We start from the raw sequence: 22378 nt of genomic DNA, 5'->3' as shown, positions 1-22378 counted from the left end.
GGCACGTATATTCTTTTTTTTTTTTAATTTTAGAATTTTATTTTATTTATTTTTTTATACAGGGAACATATATTCTTTAAGTGTTGTTAAGAACATGGGGCATGTGTAATGACTTGGAAATTCCCCTTTAGATAACTCATTAAAGTCAAAATTTTATAACTTAAAAAAGGGGCCAGTTAAGCTGTTCAAAAAACTTGGGTTCTTAAAGCTGACGCATCGTGGAGCACCTCACACTCCAGATGGATATTTGTGTCTGTCACCTGAGGTGCTTGTTGAAAATCGTCTATGAATATTTCAAGAGGAGGGAAGTAAACGCTTCTGCTGAGCTGTGGCCATTTGAAGTTGACTCCTCTACTCGTCCATGCTGACATGCTCCACGGGGTGGGCGCCGCCTCTGATTCTTCCTTTTGTTGTAGAAGTGAAAATCCTGTTCGGATTTCTTGGGCTGGCAAAAACGAGGTATTAATGTGGGTCTTTTTAAAAGGTGAAGTGTTGTAAAGAGAACTCTGGAAAAGCAGGGGACACCTGTATCAGTAAAGTGGTTAAGGGGTAAGAGACTGTGCAACGACTGCATGTTAGAGATGATGTTTACACTTAACGACCACCTCTTTGTCAGTTGTGGAGAAAACTGTCTAGGCTCTCTCCTTCCAGTGTACCTTGAGATGTTAGCTAGCTATGATATGAAACCGTAATGCTTGGTAAGTACATACAAGTATTCTTAGTTTCATCATTTATAATTTTATTTTTGGTTTTGATGTACATAGTAGTAGTTCAGGTACAGGCAGACCTCGTTTTACAGTGCTTCTCTTTATTGCACTTCTTAGATACTGCCTTTTTTTTACAAATTGAAGGTGTGTGGCAACCCTGCATCGATCAAGTCTGTTGGTCCCATTTTTCCAACAGCTTTTGCTCACTTTGTATCTCTGGGTCGCATTTTGGTAATTCTCGCAATAGTTTGGATTTTTTCATTATTATGTAATGGCGATCAGTCATCTCTGATGTTACTGTTGTAATTGCCTTGGGGCCCTGAAAACCCCGCCCAGCTAAAACAGCTCGTGTTCTGTCTGCTCCACCAACCCACCATCTCTCTCGCCCTCCTCTGGCCTCCCTGTTCCTGAGACACAACAATGTTGAAATCAGGCCAACTAATAACTCTGCAATGGCCTCCAAGCGTTCAAGTGAGGGAAGAGTCGCATGTCTCTCAGTTTAAATCAAAAGCTAGAAATGCTGAAGCTGAGAGAGGAAGGCGTGTGGAAAGCTGACGGGCTGAAGGCTAGGCCTCTTGCTCCAAACAGCCACGTCGTGAAGGCAAAGGAACGTTCTTGAAGGAGATTAAGGTGCTGCTCCAGTGAGCACACGAATGGTAAGGAAGCAACACAGCCTTATTGCTGTTGAGGAGAAAGTTTCGGTGGTCTGCATAGACGATCAGACCAGTCACGACACTGCCTGAAGCCGAAGCCGAATGCAGGCCAGGCCCTGACTCTTTTCAGGTCTGTGAAGCTGAGACAGGTGAGGAAGCTGCAGAAGAAAAGCTTGAAGCCAGCAGAGGCTGGCTCACGAGGTTTAAGGAAAGAAGCCGTCTCCATAACATAAAAGTGCAAGGCGAAGCAGCAAGTGCTGACGCAGAAGCCGCAGCAAGTTATCCAGCAGATCCAGCTCAGATCGTTAACGAGAGCGGCTACACGAAACAACGGATTTTCAGTGTAGACAAGAGAGCCTTCTAGTGAAAGATGTCAACTAGGACTTCCACAGTAGACAGAAGTCAATGCGTGGCTGCAAAGCTTCGAAGAACAGGCTGACTCTCTTGTTAGGGGCTAATGCAGCTGGTGACTTTAGTTGAAGCCAGTGCTGATTTACCATCTAAAGATCCTGGGGCCCTTAGCATTGCGCTCAGTCTACTCTGCTCGTGGAACGACAAAGCCTGGTTGACACCATCTGTCGACAGCATGGTATACTGTATATTTTAAGCCCACTGTTGAGGCCCAGTGTTGAGACCCACTGCTCAGAAAAAGATTCATTTCAAAAAACTACTGCTCCTTGACAGTGACGCAAGAGCTCTGATGGAGATGTACAGTGAGATTCATGTTGTCTTCATGCTTGCTAACACAGCATCCGTTCCACAGCCCACGGATCAAGGAATAATTTTGACTTTCAAGCCTTGTTATTTAAGAGATACATTTTGTAAGGCTGTAGCTGCCATAGATTGCGATTCCTCTGATGATCTGGGCAAAGTCAATTGAAAACTCTCTGGAAAGGACTCACCGTTCTAAATGCCATTAAGAACATTTGTGATTCATGGGAAGAGGTCAAAATACCAACATTCACAGGAGTTTGGGAGAAGTTGATTCTTACCTTCACGGATGACTTGGAGGGGTTCAAGACTTCAGTGGAGGAGAAACAGCAGATGTGGTGGAATCAGCAGGAGAACTAGAATTAGAGCCTGAGATGTGACTGAATTGCTGTAATCTAAGGATAAACTTCCACAGAAAGCATTGCTTCTTATGGAGAGCAAAAAAAAGAAGAGGTTTCTTGAGATGGAATCTGCTGCTGGTGAAGATGCTGTGAAGATTGTGGAAATGACAACAAAGGATTTAGAGTAGGACATGAGCTTAGTTGAAAAAGCAGCAGCAGGATTTGCGAGGATTGAGTCCAAGTCTGAAAGAAGTTCTGCTCAGGGTAAAATGCTACCAAACAGCGTCGCATGCTGCAGGGAATCCTTATGAAAGGAGGGGTCGGCTGATGCGGCAAACTTCATGGCTTCGTTTCAAGAAATTGCCACGGCCATGTAGCCATCAGCATGGAGGCAAGAGCCTCCACCAGCAGAAAGGTACTGAGAGCTCAGGTGATGCGTAGCATTTTCTTTAGCAGTAAAGGTTTTTAAAAAAATTAAGGTATGTACATTGTTATTTTCGACATAATACTGTTGCACACTTAACAGGTATAATGTAAAGTAACCTTTTATATGCACTGGGAAGCCAGAAAACTGTGTGTGACTCACTTAATTGGCTTTATTGTGGTCTGGAGCTGAACCTACAATATCTCTGAGGTGCCTGTATGTAATTTATAAGTATGTGCACAAGTCCTGGGGAGGTGCACACTTTTCTACTCAAGTGGTCCGCACGTGAGTTTAGGTACCATGAGACTTAAGTGTGTGTTCTGAAACTCCTAACATTGAAGGCGAATAAATTTATTGGAAGAAGCAGGGTTTGTTTTTGTTTTGTTTTTTTTGGCCGCGTTGCGTGGCTTGCAGGGATCTTAGTTCCCTGACCAGGGATTGAACCTGTGCCTTCGACAGTGGAAGTGCGGAGTCTCAACCGCTGCATGGCCAGGGAAGTCCCAAGAGGCAGTTATTTTTGGTTAATGGGTATTAGGCTACTTAGTGGCTTTACTAAAGAGGCAGAGTTAAACTTTTTTGACTTGATTAGGCCTGTTTTGTTGGAAATTGCATAGATTAACAAACTAGTCCTAAGAAACATTCTTTTTCTTTCTTAATTGAAAATGTAAAGCATTGGTTTCCTCCAGCTTCCTTAACATACAGTAGATTGCGTCAGTGGGAAGTTCAGAACTTTGATAATGGTTGTTCGAAACGCGCATCTTCCCACTCCTCACCCGATTCCCTTTAAGTCTGAATCGATTTCCCACACGGGTCCTTTCCGGGGTGGGTGCCAGTAGTCACACTGGGGGCCGAGCCCTGGAAACGGGGCTTGTGCGGCTGAGGGGCCGAGTCTCCAGTGCTGTTTAGTTTTAATGGCTGTAGGTGTAAGTGACTGTGTTTGGCTGCGGGTCAGGCAGCTCGGTTTGAGGTGGTGTTTGCCAGCAGCAGTTGCCACCTGCCTGAAGTCCTCGTGGACACTGTGCTTTGAAAAAGGCTCTGTCTGCGTTTCCACGCAGCAGTCTGTCACAGAAACTGTGCCTCGTTTTCTGCGGCTGAGGGGGAGACGTGCGGACCCTGGCGTGCGGGGTGTGGAAGCGCGCTGCTCCCTCCATCCGGGGTGATTGAGAAGGGAGGGCAGGTCGAGTGGCCTCAGTCGCCCGAGGGCCCGTGTGCCCAGCTGAGCACGGAGGTGACGGGCGGGGGTGGGCACCGGGGGCGTTGCAGAGTCCAGGCTCGCTCCCACCCTCCGGCCTTACAGTTTTCTCTGGGGAGCAGGACACCTGCCAGTCTTAGGGGCTAGGTGACAGCCACTTAACATATTTAGAAATACTGAATTCTGATACAAGTGTGTAAGTGGCTTTTTTGTTTTGTATTGTTTTTTTCGCTTGTGGGATCTTAGTTCCCCGACGAGGGGTTGAACCCAGGCCACCAATGAAAGCATGGAGTGCTAACCACTGGACCGCCAGGGAATTGCCATTAGTGGCTTTTTATTTTGTGTAAAACTCCGGGGTTAGTCAAAAGTAATTTGAATGCAGTTAACCATTTTGTCAAAACTTAGATTGTTTCTTTTATGCCTGATTATTCTGAAGCAGCAAGAAATGAATTAATCTGCGGCTGACACTGCATGGTGGTGGTTGTGGGATCAGTACTGAAGCCGACTTCTCAGGTTTCCAAGGAGGTATCCTCGGGATAAGGGACCTCATTTGGTCCTCTGTTTCTAGACCTTGGGGTATTGTCACTTTATTGTCTCTAGAGCACGTTTTAATTTGAGTTTGTATTAAATTTTGTTAATCTTATTGGCACTGGTTGAATACTAAAAGGATACTGTTGATAAGGGAGCGTGTCCATAGCGTCCAGTGCTTGAGCCCTGCCCTCGTGGCAGGGCTTGGTGGCGCAGGCTGACTCCATAACCTCTTTCCTGGCCCCACTGTCTCCGTAGCCTCTCCCCAGCACTCTGTCATACTTCCTTAATTGTATGTGCCTAACTTGTTTACAGGTTTGTCTTTTCCTAAACTTGATGACTTGGTACCAAGAGTATCATGATTGTTTTCAGTATTAAATTTACGTAGTGAAATTCACTCAGAATTACATCGTTGTTTTTACTGAGCGTGAATGCGTTGATGGTATAATTGGTATCCAAAAGGGTCGATCATTTGGGACGATGGGCCGCCATATCCAAGGTGGAATTTATGGGCAAAAGCTGTGAACTTCACTTGTCTGAAGAGCCATAGTCGTACAGAGTGAGTAATAGGAGGCAGGACAGTGACCGCAGGCTCAGAAAGACCACGGCTTAGCCAAGTCTGTGTTGGTCATTGGGTTCTGGTGTTTCCTAGGGGAGTCGAGAGGGAGGGGGGGCTGCGGTGGTCTTACTTTTTGTTGGTGACGGCTGGAGCGTGTCCTCATTGTCAGTGTTGGGTTCTGGGTACCAAGGAATTGCAGCTCTGGAGCTTGCTCTCGGCCGGGACCAGGGTAGTGTTCTTAGGAGTTAACTGCAAAGAAATGTGAGGCTGTGTTAGCCTAGAGAGTGAAAACTGCATGAAGGTAAAGCCCTTGAATGTTTGAGGACATCTGTGTGGAAGAGAAATTCAAATGCCTTATGTAACCTGAACGAGGACCTAGAGGGACAGTTCCCTGAAGGCTCCACTGTTCAGAAAGAAGAGGTAGTCGTCCAGAACTAAGGTCTGCGCCCGGAGTCTGTTGGGGCAGAGAGAGTGTGGATTCGTTAGTGTTCATTGTAGTGGGAAGGCTTTATGCGGTGGTTTGAACTCGGTTTCTTAAAAGGTCATTTTTGTTTAACAAGATCGGGTTGATGCTGCTGGGCCAAGTCTGTGCTTTGAGAATCACTGTGTTGGGGGTTTCAAGATAATAGTGTTTTCAAATTCCGGCATTTCTTCTGCATTTGTCTGCTGGAATTCATCTATAAAAAGAAGGTTGGCTCATCAGCTATTTGGTTTCACGTGTAGTTTGCATAGGAAAGGCAGTGCAATAAATGCTTAATGTTTTTAATTTTATTGCTGTTACGTATGCTTTTAAAAAATTTCTTTATTTTTTTTGGCTCCGCCTTGTGGCTATGCAGGATCTTAGTTCCCTACAGTGGAAGCTCGGAGTCCTAATCACTGGACCCCCAGGGAAGTCCCTGGTATGTGTACTTAAAATGCACAACAGTCGTTCCAGTCATAAGAGAAATAAGTAGTAGGGATTTGATGTACAATATGAGAAATACAATTAACACTGCTGTGTGTTATGTGAAAGTTAAGAGTAAATCCTAAGAGTTTCCATCACAAGGAAAAATACTTCTCCTGTGTCTTTTATTTTGTATCTATATGAGGTGATAGATGTTCTCTAAACTGATTGTGATAATCGTGTCATGACGTACGTAAGTCACATTATCATACTGCACACCTTAAACATGCACAGTGCTCTATGTCAGTTATATCTCAATAAAACCGGAGGGAAAAAATGCATGGCAGCCATTCTTTTTGAAACTCAGAATCCCTTCTGATCTGTGGATGTTTCATCAGTTTTGCTCCGATGTCATTTTGACATGGTTGCACATATTTTTGACTGACTTTTGAACTTTTTACGTTGAAACTACTGTATATTTACAGAAGAGTTGTGAAGATAGTACAGGAGTTTTCCTGTATACCTCTTACCTAGCTTTCCATAACATAACAAATGTAACCCTGGTGTTTATCAAAACTAAAAAATTATGTGGGTACAGTGCTGTTAACTACAGACTTTATTCACATCCCACCAGTTTCCCCCCAAAGTGCTTTTCTCTCCACAGACACCAGCCCTGGAGCCCAGATGGCACTTAGTTATCACCTATTCTTAGTCACCTCCAAGCTGGCCCAGTTCCACAGTCGTGTTTTTCTTGACCGGGCCTGTGCTTTCTGCTGGCATCTTTACTTTGTTGATTGACAGCATATCCTCGGCTCATCCGGTACCTTTGCTGTCCCAGACCTAGCATTAGCTAGCGCAGTGAAGTGTCATTCCGTGACTCCCCAGGGGAGCCGACCGTGTCCTTTAGAGCTGGTTTGTTTGCTGCTGGACAGTAGGTAGTGTCTGTTGTGATAGCATCTGCATATTTACAGCTCATCTTGGCTGTGAGAAGGAGGCTGCCACAGTATTTCCGAGTAGGGTATCTGGTGCCACTGAAGATCAGGAGAAGTGAAGGGGTTTGAGGTATTTGGCAGGTAAACCAGGCAGAACAGTGGGTTAGTTTGTTGTGTGTATGTGGTGGCGTAGCAGTGTCGGTGATGGTGAAGGTTTCCAGCCACGCAGCTTGGGGCAGAATTAATAGGAAAGGCCAGGTGTGGGAGTGAGGAGGGCCGGGAGTTAAATTTGGTCATGTTCTATTCGGGATGTCTTGTCAGACGTCCAAGTGGCTACGTCAGTAGCCATCTGTCTGTTTGTGTCTGAATGCCAAAGTGAGATCTACGATTGGAGCTAACATCAGGGAATCATTGCTACATAAATGGTATTTAAATAACAGTGTGGATGAAAACACAGGAGTAGGGCGAGAAGGGGGCTTTGAGCCCCCGGCGTTCCCACTGTTTATTCACAGGCTGATTGAGGGGAGCAGGCTGGCAAGAGGTACGCAAACCAGGAGACTCCACAGCCAGAAAGCCCCTGGGTGCTTAGGGCTTTGGGAAGTCAAACAGCGTGAGCCCTGAATGTGCGCGTTGGACGTTAATTGCGGAAGCTTTTCCTTTTGACTGTAAGTCAGAGTCAGCTTCAAGCGGTGGGCTGGCTGGAGCTGGACAGGACTGTAGTGAAGGCAGCGTTTGCGTCCAGAGTTGGCTGCAGACTGGGCGTCTGATGGGCCTCACTCAGTTCATCTGCATTTCCTTCTGAAGTCTCCATTTAGGAAGGGAGAAAATAGCCAGCATCCCAGCGTGGCTTGTGTCCCAGGCGCTGTTAATTGATGACGCTCACGTGCTCCCTCAGTCCCCGTGACGGTCCTGTGGGACAGATGAATCTTCCCGGGGGATGTGTTAGGTGGTTAAGCGGTCACAGCGTTCACCACTTGGCGGGCACGGCCAAGTCGAAGCCCATCTCGCCATGTCTGCGCCGACTGCGTTGAGGTTCTTGCTTCTCGCCACCATTGTCTGCACAGACACTGGCACATGATTGCAAATATAGGGCAAATCGATTGGACTTAGGAGAACATGAGCTTTGAACTGGGAGCAGAGATGTCTAAGCAGTGGCATCTGACCCACTGGTGACCTCTGGTCACATGTGGCTCAGGCAAGTGGTTCAACTATTAGGAGAGGACGGCTTCGTCCTGCGACTTCTCTCCTTGTCCCATTGGTGACAGTGGTCTGGTAAGACCAGACAGTGGTCTGGTTTCCCCGCATTTTTGACACTGCTGGGCACTAAGATGTCCCCATGCAGCAGTAAGTGGAGCTCAAAAGTGAAGATACCCGCAGGAGTTAATTACTAGCCCTTTGCAGTGCAGATGAAGGGGTGCAGATTTTCTGCTGCTTTGCGGGTGTTCTTGCCAGTGTCAGGTTTGTGGTTCCAGGAGACGTGAGGTTGCTGTGCTCCTACGGGCCGTCTCTTCTGGGTAGGAATTTCCAGGCTCACTTTGCCTTGTGCATCTTGCCTGCCCGCCCCAGGAGTTTGAATTGTTTTTTGTCTCTCGAAAGAGTGTACAGTTGATCCCTGAGCAACGTGGGGCTTAGGGGTGCTGACCCCTTGCAGTTGAAAACCTGTGTATGACTCTTCGACTCCCCCAAAGTTAAAGTCTGTTGTTGACCAGAAGCCTTACCGATAACAAAGTTGATTGATTGGCATGTACTTTGTATGTTATATGTATTATACCACTGTATTCTTACAGTAAACTAGAGAATATTATTAACAAAGTCATAAAAAAGAGAAATTGCATTCACAGTATTGTATTTATTGATAACATAAGTTTACATCATATTTTTACAAGATGAATTGTCTGTCAGTGTGACAAAAATGAAAAGATAATGTGAAAACAATTCACGTTTGTTTATAGATATGATAATTCGTACATCGCTAATGAAACAGCAGCAGTATGATTGCTTTACGGTAGCCTAGTGTAATCGATAGGATTGCTTCACGATAGCCTAGCCTATACACTAATGAATGAATCATAAAATTTTTATGACATACAGTATTACACTCATTCATAATACAGTATTGGAAACATTGTTACATTTTTAAAAAACCACTTGTGATAAGCTGATACTGGAGCGAGAGACATACTGTGTGGTTATGTAATTCTTTGAAAGCAAAGTTATAGAACAAAAACTAAAATGTTACTAATTTTGGATTAAATATCACTCACCTTATACCTATGTAAGGATGGACTGGTGTATATCTACGTTATATCTTTTTCATTCGTGGTTTACCTTTTTCTTAATTTTTTCAGTATTTCTAGGCTTCATGGTTCTTCTGAGTTTTTTCAGATAGTTTCAAATCTCCAAAAAATTTACCAATCTTTATTGAAAAAAATCTGCATACAAGTGGACTTGTGTAGCTCAAACCCATGTTATTCAAAGGTCATTTGTAGTTTTTTAAAAAAATTCAATTTTAATAAAATTAACATGCACGATGCACATCTTAAACTTACCCAAGGTTGTATGTCAGTTGTATCTGGATGAAGCTGGAGAAGCAAACCAAATTCAATTTTAGGATATCTTTGATCTTAATTTTCTTATTGTTTTACTAAAGTATTTGAATTAAATGAGTTAATGTTTATAGAATACTTAGAATTTAAACACTTAGAATTATGCCCACTATACCTGTTTTGTTAAATTTAAAAAATTTTGAAGTCCTGTTTTCTGCTTTCTCACAAAGATGCCTGTGCACTCCTCCCTCTCATTGATAAGGTTACATTTTATTTTAAAATTTTTATTTAAAAAAATGAGATATAATTGATTTGAGACATTGATTTCAATCATTTACGTCTTGCAATGTGATTGCCACCTGAGTTAGCTAACACCTCTTACATTATGAAATCAGCATTTTTTTTTTTTTTTTTGCGGTGAGAACGTTTAAGATCTAGTCTCTCAGCAACTCTGAATATATGACACAGTATTGTTGGTGGTAGTCACCACGCTGGGCGTTAGATCTCCATAGCGCATTGAAAAATCTCCACACTGGTCAGACGTACACAACGTGGGTTGTAGAGATACTTGTTTCTCCAGCACAGCTCTTTCTGCCTCCCCACCCTGGAATAGTATTTGGTGGTTTTGGAGCTTGGAAGCATTGCAGGTTAATGAAGGTAATGGGATTCCATTCTGCAGTTCCAAGGCTTAAGGCTTCGATTCTCAGGGGTGTTCCCTTTCCTCTCCCTTGCACTTCAGTGGACAGTTTTTCTCGTCTCCCTTTCTTGCAGTTACAGCCTTTTGAGGAGACTAAATTATGGATTTTCATTGCAGCCATTAGTGCCACAGAAGCAAGTCTCGTCCTGAAAGTACAGCAACAGCCCCGCCCCCTCGGGGTCACCGTTCTTGGTGTAATTAATTCTCTGTTTCTGGCACTTTTAACTGCTTCAGCTCAGCTGGCTCTTCAGAGGTGTTGGTTGGGTTTTTATCTAACATTTCTAGAGATTTTGAGGTAGTAGGAGGGGTTTCTATTGTTGATTCCCCTGTGATATGTTTGAGTTGTTTTTTGCACGCAGTCCCTGGACTGGCATGGAGGGGCCTTTTTCTCTGTGTTCTTCCTGACCCTTGTATGTGGAGTCCTCTGTAAATGTCCAGTGAGGGCTGCACAGGCTGATGTGCGCACCTACGTGCTGAGTCACGATGCAACAGATTCTTTTTACCATGGGTTGCTCCCCAGTGTTGAAAAGTAGGAGTATAATACAACGGTGCATCCTGTTTGAGATGGGGATATTTCCCAGTTGTGACATTACTTAACCCCAGCAGAGTGGCCTCAGGGAGGTCGTGATCTCATGTATTTGTTTACAGTCAGAACATTTCATTTGAAAATCTGTTCCTAGAATTTGGGGGAAGGCTATTGAAAGCCTAGCTTCAGTTTTCTTTTTTTTTTAAACTACGCTAATGTTTTTTTGTTTGGTTTTGTTTAATATTTATTTATTTAGGCCGTGCCAGGTCCTAGTTGCGGCATGCAGACTGCCAGTTGCGCCATGCAGGATCTAGTTCCCCGACCAGGGATGGAACCCGCGCCCCCTGCATTGGGAGTGTGGAGTCTTACCCACTGGACCACCAGGGAAGTCCCCTAGCTTCAGTTTTGAGCACAGCTGCTTGATAGAAGAACTTTGCTTTATTGGGTGAAGTTACTTTGTACTCTTGTGTGGAATAGGCCTGTTTCTTGTAAGTTTTTGGTCACTGGCTTGATGAGGTGACTTAGTCAAATGTAAAGAAGTAAGTTCGTTAGACTTCACATCTTAAGAGGGAGCAGATGTGTAGATTGTGTTCAGTTTGTGGCACCTGAGGCTCGATCCTCGTAGTGGTGGTGGAAGCAGCAGGGATCCGTCATCCTGCGCTGTGTAGTGATGGGGAGAACGCACCGCAGGTGTCCCCTGAAGGCCTGCTTTTTGGGTGCCCTCTCACTAGGACTGCCAGCAGGGGCACAGTGTGTTTGTTTTCATGTCTGACGGATGGGCATGGGAGGCCAGAGGGGCAGTTACAGGAATAGCCCTGAGTCAGAGCCAGGGGCTGTGGGAGGATGTTGGCTGGTCAGTAGCAAGGGCTGCCCGGCTGTGGAAGGTGTCTGCCGTTCCTGTGTAGCGTCCCCAGGGCAGGGACAGCATGTTTGTCAGGTGGCCGCAGGCTTGTCCAGTGCCTGGCACAGGAGTGCAGGGCGTGAGGAGGGGACCGATGCTCTGGGCTGCTCAACAGGGGCCTGGCAGCTGGTGGCCGGCGGGCCCCGAGGCTGGTGCAGAGTCACCTGTCGGTTTTATTTAGTTGAGACTATTCTTAGCTCATTTCAGAGCGTTTTTTCCTACGTCGGGAAGGGTCTTAGGGTGTGAGCCTTGGAATCGGCTCCCAGATGAGGCCCCGGCCCAACAGGCTGGTGGTTAGTGCCCAGGCAAGGCGACACCCCTCACCCCTGCTCTGTCCGCCCCTGCCCCCAAGATGAGCCCAGCCTTGGCAGTCTTGTCACTGACCGTGGATTTCTGATTGCAGGACTCGTTTCCAGCAGCCGGTTAAAACATGGTGGATTACTATGAAGTTCTAGGCGTGCAGAGACATGCCTCAGCCGAGGATATTAAAAAGGCGTAAGTAATCGCACTTCTGAATGCGTCAATCTGTGCACTAGTGTGCCGGTCATTTGCAGTGTACCTTTATATCGCCCCTAGAAACGGCACTTCAGGTGGTGTGAGTCTCTGACTGCTGCAGGCTAGTTTGAATTGTAGACAGCATTTAACAAGTTAGCTTTTGCCTCAGACCTAGGCCCACCTTACCACCTGTCATTCAGGGAGAAGAGGGCACTTGGTTTCCTCTGTCACTTTGTCTGGGGACGGTGGATTCCATTTCTGCTGGAATCAGATCAAAAACTTGCTGAGGATGTGAAATCAGCCCAAAGAACTTTGATGCTGGACTTGGAAGTGGAGCTGCCTTGGTGCTCGTAGGGTTGTCGCCGTAACATCCTTGGTGTAGTTGCTTAAAGATCCCCGTTGCATGACCCTGTCCTGGTCCACGTTCACGCTTGAGCCTAGCACTACTGTCTGTCCTTGCTGAACCTTTGTGACCGGGGCCTGGCCCACGGGAGGCATCTGAGGCAAGTCTCAGGTCATGGGCAGCTCTCAAGGTAAACTGGGATCGATTTAATTCAGTGTTAACGTACAGCAGAAGGTTGATAGATTTTTTAGCCTAGCTCCAGACTAATGCGTAAGCCTGGGATAATAGGGAATCAGTTTCCGGTTTGTGTTGTAGGAACTAGCTTTTTAAGGCTTAATGAAGTCTATACTACTAGACTCAGTAGGTGTGCAGATGGAAATGAAGGATTTTTGAACCAGGTCGTTCTTTTAAAAATGCTCAACTAATTCAGCAGGTTGACTGCTGTTGGGCATACCTGAAGGTGCTTGCGGAATATCCCTGTGTCAGACCTTGGCCAAGAAACGGTGGGGACCAGGCGGCCAAGGACGTACCTTAGAGCTGTGTCACCAGTGGGCTGTGGGGTTCCTCACACTCGCTCACGGTTACAAGCAAGAACAGTTTGGTACGGTTGGAAGTAATTGTACTGTTCTTAAATAAGTGTAATATGTGCACAGTACTTACGTTAACTGATGGAAAATCATGCCTGTGTTGTGCCAGACACGATCCGAGCACGGTGCCTCTGGGTGACTGAAGCGGTGGAGCGCAGAGGCGGACACGTGGTGCCCCTTAGCTCGCTGTGTTACACCTTGGATCCAAAGGAATCTAGCAGTCTTTCACAAGGCGTAGATAATTGAACCTTATTCTGGACGCGCGTACATTTCTTCACTTTCACACGAGCATGCTAGTGCAAACCAGTTGTTTTTTCTCTCTTTATCCTTTTGTAGGGTTTGTCTTTTTTTAAATGGAGGGTTTGTAGCAGCACTTGAGGGGTTTTGGTCTGCTACTGCATGGTTAGGTCCACAGTGATTTAATAATAAAGTACTGTTTTATCATTAGATTCCAGCTTTAATCCGATTTTAATAAGTTAAGCTGAGGTTTTTGATTAAAATGCTGAAATTAAACTGAACCACAGCAGCCTTACATTAATAACTTGCCAAGTGTTAGAAGGACTGTTCGGTTCGTATTCTAGTCTTAGATTTTTAAGGAGCATGCCCTCTCCCCGTCTCGTGCCCCCCCCCCCCCCGCCCCGAAATGTGTTTAGCTAATTAGAAGAGAGGATTTTTTTTGTTATTTGGAAATATGTACTTGTTAATGTTAATTGGAACCATGGAGCAGACTGACCTTGGTCATGGAATCTTTTAAGTGAATCTTGAATTCACATCTGAAGTCGTGAAAGATGCTGGAATATTCCACTGTGCTGTGGCCAGTGGCCCACCTTCGCCCACTGATGCGAAAGTAATGGGCTGGTCAGGCAATGGGGACATAGGGATAGGGCCAGTCACGTTGGCTCCTTCCTCAGGGAGCAAGGCCTTTGTCTGCACGCGCTCCATTTTCTCAGTCTTAGCACCATGAGTGCATGCTGCCCATACTTTGGTCCTCACACATTTTAAAAACTTTTTTTATCTCTAGATGTGGGTTTGTATTATGCTGTCGATTTTAGAACCTTTTTTTCATGCTGGCAGAAAGGGAGATGTTACAATAGAGACTAAGGTTAATCTCGCTAGTTTGCAGCTGTCATTTTTTTGCTTAATTATGTTTGAAAGTCCACTGGCTTTCTGGACATTGGATTGATCAGGACCCTTTTACTCCTTTTAAGATATAGGAAACTGGCACTGAAGTGGCATCCAGATAAAAATCCTGAGAATAAAGAAGAAGCGGAGAGAAAATTCAAACAAGTAGCCGAGGCGTATGAGGTGCTATCGGATGGTGAGTAGCCCGGCGTGGGGTGCGCCCTCCCCAGGGCCTGCGGACGGAGGGGTGGCTGAGTGAGCTGTGGGACAATGAGAAGGGTCTTTCTTGTGCACACTTGACATTCCTGTTCCTGGCAGCCACCTGGTAGGTTAGCCGTGAGTGCTGTGGGCACCCTGGCCTCTAGACTTCTCCTAGGGTGGCTCTTTTAAAGCAGTCCTGACCCCTGGTCTGGGGACTGACGGGACAGGTCAGGTCGCGGGAATCTGTCTGGGTCACTGTGGGTGCCGTGGAGGCCACCTGTGTAGGTGGTGTCGTGACCTCTCATCCCCGTTGCCCTACTGAACACCCTGTGTGAATGTGCTGGCTTCTGCTTGAAAGGATCTCCTGCGCGTCAGGAAATCAGGCATCGCGCGTACAGCTGAGGTTCAGGCTTCGCAGCTTGTAGGTTTCCCTCCCCAGGTCTAGAGCTTAGGTATTGAATGGAACTGAAAGTCAGATCTGCTGGCTTAGTTTCAGGGGTCATGCGGAAGGTAGCTGTCAGCCAGATAGATTCCCCGGCTTCTTGGTAAGAGAAGCGTTGTGTGTGGGCCGTGTGATAGGGAGAAGACTGGAGAACTGCTGACACCACCTTGCCAGGAAGCAGTACAGGAGAGCCTGGTATGAGTCGAGGCGGAGACTGTAAAAGATGAGAGGTGGACTCACCGGCCACAGGGAGTGGACCCTTTGCTCCAAGTGTCACTACATGTAGCCAGGTTCACTGTTAAAAGAGAGTTCTGATTTTAGAACCAGCTCCATGTGACCGTCACCCGTGTTGACAGCTGACCATCTCATCCTGTGGTGACACCCGTGTTGACACGGGACCATCTTGCTTATGTCCTAACAGCCCCTCCCACTTTATTTTGAAGGAAGGCCTAGTCGTCTTATTTCACAAGTTGCTTTTGTCCTTGTTGTCCTTGTCATTGTCCTGGTGTTCGTGTGCTGATCCAGCACTCCCAGATCTGCGGATTTCACGGACCAGGGACACTAGAAAAATGGAGGACTAAAGTCAAGCTTGATTTCTGGTAGAAAGAGAACCTTTAAACTCCCATAAAGATGCTGCTTTTTTGTTTTTTTTGGTGAGGGGGAGTGTATTTTTCACATTCTCTTATTCAGCCTTCAATCCCAGGAATTACCTTCACAGATAGACAGTTACTGTTCTTACAAGTCTCTGATGACCAAAAACGGGCTGTAAATGCTTTGCTTCTACACTTGTTTCCCCATAAACTCCTGTTATTTTACCACACGATTTTGTAGAACATGAGATTTTAGGGGAACACACTGTGTATCAAAAGAACCCGTACGTCTGAGCAGGGCTGCATCGTAGTTGTTTTTATTCTAGAACACAAATGATAAGATGACCGGGGATAGTAGACCATCATCAAGGCTTGGGTGGGCTCTTGCCTTAGACCAGGGTGATCAAGCTGTAGGCTTTGGGTTGGCTCTTACTCTGACTGTTACTTAGTTCGTCTCCTTTCTGACCTCACCAAGTCCCTGTCCTGTTCCTCTTTGTGCCACAGATCTTATCCCCCAGTTGGACTTTGTAGTAAGAAGGTACATGTCTAGGGTTGGAATCGTTTTGCAACTTTATGGTGGGGTTTTGATGTAGTATTCGTGGGCGCAGTGAGCAGTAGAGTGAAATAAATGTTTTAAACTTTACAGTACTTAAAAACATTTCGAGTTGTTTTTAAGGGAGAGAAGCACTTAGATGTTCCCTCTTTTGCCTTTTCATCTACAGTAAGGGGGGCCTAGCTCTTTAATATTGATCGTGGAAATTGAGAACCACAGCGGGTCTTTGGGTTTACAACTTTGGAAACACTTTATTGAATTTTGAGGGCAAAGAACAACTTGGTCTTTACTGACTTGTCTTTTTAAATTTATAGCTAAAAAACGGGACATCTATGACAAATACGGCAAAGAAGGATTAAACGGTGGTGGTGGAGGTATGTGTGTACACGTTGGTCTTTCTCTTGGCCTTGTAGTGACAAGAGGAGGTGGTCTGACGGCAAAGGGTCTTATGGGGGTTCAGTGTGTTATTCCTCTTGGACACTCATGTTTCAGTAAATACAGATGCAGCCTGGAGGGTGGGCTGGATGGGGGAAGGGAGGAGAAATTGATAACACGGAAAAAGCCTATTAAAAATCTCGTTATACTAGGAAGTGTATATTGGTGTACATTTTGTAGATAGGAAGTACTGTAAAACCTCACATCATGAGTTTGTACCCTGAGAGCAGTACCTGGTATGTCAAAATAGCCTCAGGGTTTAAAAAAACAGATTCTTTCACCAAAGTAACTGCCTCTGGTGGTGAGGCCTAGACGTGTGTATTTTTGATGAAAAGTTCCTGCAGTGATCTGCTGTCCTGCCGGCTCCACAGTGAGCATTTAGACATTCACGCTCCAAACTGACCGTACACACGTATGAGTGAACGTTTATGTGCTTGGCTTACATGAAGTTTCACAACAAAGAATAAAAATAGTGTAATACTGTGTGCTGATGACACATTTAGAGATGGTGAGACAGCCCTCGGGTGCTGTGTGCAGCTCAGGAACGCTGACGTCCAAGCACATTTCCCAGCTCTGGGCTCCGGTGGTTGTGATCTCGGTAGGCCTTGAGAGAGCCTCAGGTTTATGAAATATTTTCCTTTTTTAGATCATGATTTATACTGAAATATAATGTTCTGTAGACAAGTGATTGTGTGTCAGCTGCGAGCAGGAATCCGTAACAGAGCTGTGCTTGCTTCTGTAGGTGGAAGTCATTTCGACGGTCCGTTTCAGTTTGGCTTCACATTCCGAAACCCAGATGATGTCTTCAGGGAATTCTTTGGTGGAAGGGACCCGTTTTCATTCGACTTCTTCGGTAAGTTCATCATCTGCGTCATTGGTTACATGATGTGTCCGTGACTCACGAAGACAGACATACCCGTTCTGTTTAATCACAGTTGTAGCTTGTCCTTAAACTTGCTGTCTGAGCAGTGCAGGAGTTTAACTAAACCCCTTTTCCTTCTCCCTTCAGAACACTTTTCTGAATTTTACACCTTGCGTCTTTACATAATAAAGGCTTTAATGTACTCATTTCCTTGGCTGTGTTTGGCTCTGCTGAACTACCTCTGCAGTGGGAAGGATGTGGACACTGGGGGCTCAGAAATGCTGTTCCTGGTCGGACAATGAATTCTGTGTGAATTTGCTGTGTAATAGTCTGGTTAAAAACACTAAGTATCGAGGCAGATATTGTTCAGAAGACATTTGATCTATAAACGTGTTTTTGTTTTTCTAATTGTGGTGTTAGGACTATTGAGTTTGCAGTTTTTGAAAAGAAAGGACACCTCTAGAGCAAGGCATCACAGATGTTCGTCTTTGAGAGAATAGCTTTGCCAAAGGAGACCGTCCTGCTCTAGCTGCTGTTTCATTGTAGGAGAGGGTTTCCCATCCGCTGCACCTCTTGGTCCTGGTGCCCGACTAGAGGCACAGTGTCGGGAGCTCATGTTAGGGTCTGGTGTCGGGAACGTCTGGTGTGCTGGGCGACTCGAGAGGTCGGGGTTCATTCAGCGTGTGCTGCTGAGGCCACTGTTGTCTTTGGCTCCTGGAGGGGGAGACATACCCTGTGTTTGCTCCCTTCATTGCCTGGAGCCTGGTTGAGAAGACTGAACACCACCTGCGGCCCCTCAGGAGGGAGACAAGAACAGCAGTTCTGTCTGCAGCTAACACGGGAACCAGTGGATCCTGCCCATCGCAGGCACGAAGAGGAGTAAGGCGCTACCGTGTCTGGTAGGTGTTGGGCCTTTTACATGGCGCAGTCCTTCAGTTTATTTCAGATGGGGATTCAGAGAGACTGTCCTTATTTATTTATTTTAACATCTTTATTGGAGTAAATTGCTTTACAACGGTGTGTTAGTTTCTGCGTTTCCTTATTTTTTACTGTTGTATGGCTTTACTTTTTAAGAAAGTAGCTTATGGAGTGAAAGGTATGTATGTATAGTAGCGTATATTAGCGTTTTCACGGACAAATGTAACAACAAAAGCTAAGCAGGGGAGTGTTCCAATGGGATGGGAGAGGAGACTGTCATCTTTTTTGAAGACTTTATTTTTTGCATTAATTACTGCTACCATAAGCAGAAATATGTATTGGGAAGGCTCCCTATAGATATGATACGAAACATAATTATGTCCTTTATTAATTTTCCCTTATATTGGTAAGATATCTTACTGTAAGAAAAACACAGTTTTAATGATCTTTCCCGTCTTAAAATTACCTTGTGTCTCATTACAACCTTTAGCGAGCTCCAGATGTGTTATTTTGGGGGAGCAGGGCAGTGCTGGGTGAAATTGGCCCGGTCTGTGCCACCTCGAGCTGTGATGGGGGTGGCAGAGAAGGCAGAGCAGGCTGCCCTTGCCAGAGGGCTGTGGCGGCGGCTCACACACGCTGCTTCATCACTTCCAGGGCTTCTCAAGGGAAGAGGCCCTTAGTGCTTGAACAGTAGCCAGGTTTTGTTTTCCTTGGGAGAAAAATCTGACAGGCCAAGCTTTCTCATGGAAAATGATTTTCCTTGAGCCGCTCTTTCTAGAGTGAGGAAGTAGAGCTGATAACCAGACGTGGGTGAGTTAAGTAGCATGTGGTTTTCACCCATCGTGAGTACTGATTTTCACACCTTCTAAATTGAGATTCGTGTATAGAAGGAAATCTTTATGTGCGTATGTAATTCGCTTAGAAGAGTTACAGATTGCAGGACGTACGGTGGAAATTTCTTCCATTGGATTCAGAGTCCAGTTTAGGAGAGACCTAGTCTTCCTGTAGCTCTAGACTCTCGGGCCCTCTGTTTGAGATACTGCCTTGCTCACGTTGTAGCACTAGGCGTTTCCCATATGTTTCTCATGATTCGTGTGGCAGCGATAACTTGTCCAGTCCATTCTTGTAGGTGTTCTAGGTGACTTCCATTTTTAGGCTCTCAGGGTTTACAGACAGGAAGACAGTCTGCGCCACGGCTACTGCATGTATGAAGTAACAGGTCGGCCCGATGGCGGTATGTTCAGTGCAGATCCGAGTGAACGTAGGGTTGGGGGTTTTCTGCTTTAGCAGTGATTTAGTGGGTGTTTCTCAGTATCCAGATCAACCGGGTTATAACGTCCATTTATAGTGGGTGTGTTAGTTTTTCATCTTAATTTTTCACACGACCAACTTTTTTCCGCTCCCGTTTTCCAAAACAAAAAGAGTAGCTCAAAACCTGTTAAAAGACATTGTGAGCGTCGCTTTGCGTTTATCAGAGTATAAAACACTCTGACTTCAGACTCCCCAGATGAAAGGGGAGGAGACTTGAAGAACCAGAGCTGGTGGGAAGGATTGAGGCCTGAGGGGTGCTGCACAGACTGCCACGCTGCAAGGAATGTTATGTGGTGGGAAGAGGATGTGGGCCTGCAGGCCTGCAGATAGACGCAAGCCTCCTTGACAGACGCCTTCCCAGAGAGGGAGGGGAAACCATTTCTAAGACACTGAAGACTGGCTCTGCAGTGGGGGTGCAGGCCGACCTTTCAAGGCTGACTTTCCCGCATGTAGAGCATGCACAAAACTAGCCTTAGGAGCGTGTGAATTGGAAGAAATTAATGAGCAAGGATTATACTAATGTGAATCAGGACGATCCCTTCATTTGTTTATTATTGAAGGATGCCGTTACTTGGTAGAATGATGTTCTAAGATAGAAAAGCTTTGACCATTACAGGCCTAGCAGGAAATGCTGTCTGGGAGGCCTTTCTCCTGACTTGTACCCTCTGGTTGGATAGCCAAAACCAGGCTCTGAAACCGAAAGCCTCTTCCCGAGCGAGAGTGAGTTCACTGCGCTCGTGTCCCATCCATGTGGGCGCGGGTCCTGCGTGGGCACCCGGCCAAGGAGGGGGCGTGGGTGCAGCATAGGCAGGCGGGGCTGCAGAGGGAGGGGCGCAGCCAGGCATGGGGGGTCGTGAGCCGGTCGTTTTGTTCTCCTCCAGGGTCGCGGAGGCAGCTGGCGAGGAGCTGGAGCCTGGGGAGGAGGTGGTGGTGGAGGCCAGTGAGGCCCTGGGGGCGGTAGCCAGCGAGGTGACGAGGAGCCTGGTGGGGTGGGGTGGGGTGGGGTGGGGTGGGGCTGGGCGGGCTGGGCTCCCCAGCAAGGGCCTGGAGGTCACCTCCAGTGAGGATGGGGCCCCGGGGGCCTGAGGGGTGTGAGGACGCGGGCCCGAGCTCGAGGCCCTGCTCCTGCCCCGGTGGGCTGTGCGGTGAGCAGCAGCCTGACTCCCTGCCCACAGTGTGTCTGGAATAAAGACTTCCTGCTGCTAGTGCCTGACGGTCCTTGGGCGGCTCCCCACGGCCGTTGTGGAGGTGAGTGGAGACGCACAGGGGCCTGGGACGCCCTGCAGACCACCCTCCACGGGGAAGCTGTGTCACAGCCTGAGGCAGCACCTGTGCTAGTGTCCAAGCTGCGGGAACAGCAGACCCCGAGGTTGGAGCCTGAGACAGGGTGCGCCTGGCTGGGTCCCTCCCCAGGCCTCTTCCAGCTTCTGGTGGCCTCAGATGGTCCTTTCCGTGTCTTCACATTGTGTTCCCTCTGCGTGTCCAAATGTCCCTTTTTATAGGGACACTAGTGACATGGGATCAGGGCCACCCGAGAGAGCTTGTAACTGGATCGTCTGCAGAAGCCCTACTTCCCACATGAGGTCACGGGTTAGGAAGGCCGCATGGATGGGGGCCCCGTTGACGGTATAACGTGTGAAGACTTGTCCTGCGGTTTAGGAGCAGCACATTTTGAGAGGGGAAGCCTTTGAAGTCAGGCGCGCCGAGAGGAGCTGGACGTGGGAGAGCGCAGCTGCGGCGGTGGGAGAGGCCCTTGGGAGAGGCAGGGCCCGGGTGGTGACCCCCCGGGTGGGCCTGAGACCTGGTGGCCAGCGTGCCCCCGTCCCGTGCACCCAGGCTCCACCTGCACAGACCTGCGTGCGTGGAATTGGAAAGGCGGCAAGGAGTAAGGCTTCAGGTCCACACCAGCAGTGTGTGAAGTTTCCTGCTAAAGGAGTTAAAAGAAAAACGCTTTGCACGAGACTTAAAACGACTACGAAGCCCCTGGTCCCCCACGCTGGGGGAGGGGTGCTGTGGCCAGGAGGACAGGAGGGTGGCTCTGTCCGTGTTTGGGAAGTCTTCTGTCGGAACGGGCAGCAGGCGTTCGAAGATAGTTGGGCGAGGGTGGGTGCCGTGCCGGCGGGCCTCGTGTTCCTCTGAGCCAGACCCCAGCCCATCCCCAGCGGGAGGGGAAAGGGTTTCCTGAAAAGGTCATGCTCGGTGGTTTTCTGGGCCACAAGAGCAGCAGCCCTGAGGTTTGGATCATCTCCCCCGGGGAAGCCAGCACCTGCCACGAGTTGATTTTGAGGGTTTAATGGAGCTCCCGGTGCCACCCAGGGCAGAGCTCCCCGAGTCCGTGTAGGGCTTGCTCACCTTCTCTTCCTCCTGGAGTTGTGTTCCCCCGGCCTCAGGTGCAGGGCGAGGGCAGAGTGCTGGGCGGGTGGCTCCCTAGTGGTTTGTGAGGGGGCGCGTGGCACCAAGAGAGAGGAGGGACCCTGGCGAGACGGGCCACACACTGACCCTCACAGACTCCTTCTGTGAGGGACAGAGAGTCTTAGGGAGCCCCAGACCTGCTGGCGTCTGAAATAGGATGGTTTGGGTCCAGTGTGTGTATTTGGGATCCTTGGCTTGGACAGATTTTTGTAATCATGAGAAAATACAGTGCTCCTACGAGACCTGTGATGAAACTAGAAATTGCATTTTGTAACACAGTAGTTGCGTGCAGAATTGAGAGTATGCTGTTCGCTTGGCATACATTTATTACCTGCTTACTGTTCAGTGCCAGGCACCGCCCAGATGCTGGTTCAGCCCCGGAGACGTGTCCCAAACCCATCCTCCCCAGGGTTCCGATCTCGTATCACGCTGTGGCTGTGTTTCTGATTTGTTCCCGTTTCTGTTTCAGATTCTTTTCAAATACGTTATTTTCTACTTCTGAATATG

The 22378-nt window shown here is 47.3% G+C and overlaps 1 protein-coding gene across 3 annotated transcripts in view; it reads left to right on the top strand.

The window, feature by feature from the left end:
- DNAJB6 (DnaJ heat shock protein family (Hsp40) member B6) overlaps positions 1-22378 on the top strand; it is a 54407-nt gene that overhangs the window by 4796 nt on the left and 27233 nt on the right. Inside the window, exons 1-5 of one of the 3 annotated variants that reach the window (XM_060156265.1) lie at positions 7449-7471; positions 12004-12095; positions 14234-14343; positions 16248-16307; positions 17111-17221. In XM_060156265.1, coding sequence (XP_060012248.1) covers positions 12031-12095; positions 14234-14343; positions 16248-16307; positions 17111-17221 — 346 coding nt within the window. In that variant the 5' untranslated portion in view covers positions 7449-7471; positions 12004-12030. Of the gene's footprint in view, positions 1-7448; positions 7472-11756; positions 11906-12003; positions 12096-14233; positions 14344-16247; positions 16308-17110; positions 17222-22378 lie in introns of those variants that run through there. The other 2 variants (XM_060156263.1, XM_060156262.1) reach the window with 2 other exon arrangements.

Source organism: Lagenorhynchus albirostris, chromosome 8 (genome assembly GCF_949774975.1).
Source record: "Lagenorhynchus albirostris chromosome 8, mLagAlb1.1, whole genome shotgun sequence".
Lineage (NCBI taxonomy): Eukaryota > Metazoa > Chordata > Mammalia > Artiodactyla > Delphinidae > Lagenorhynchus > Lagenorhynchus albirostris.
Note: the sequence above shows the minus strand (reverse complement) of the source record. Positions and strands in the feature narration are given on the sequence as shown.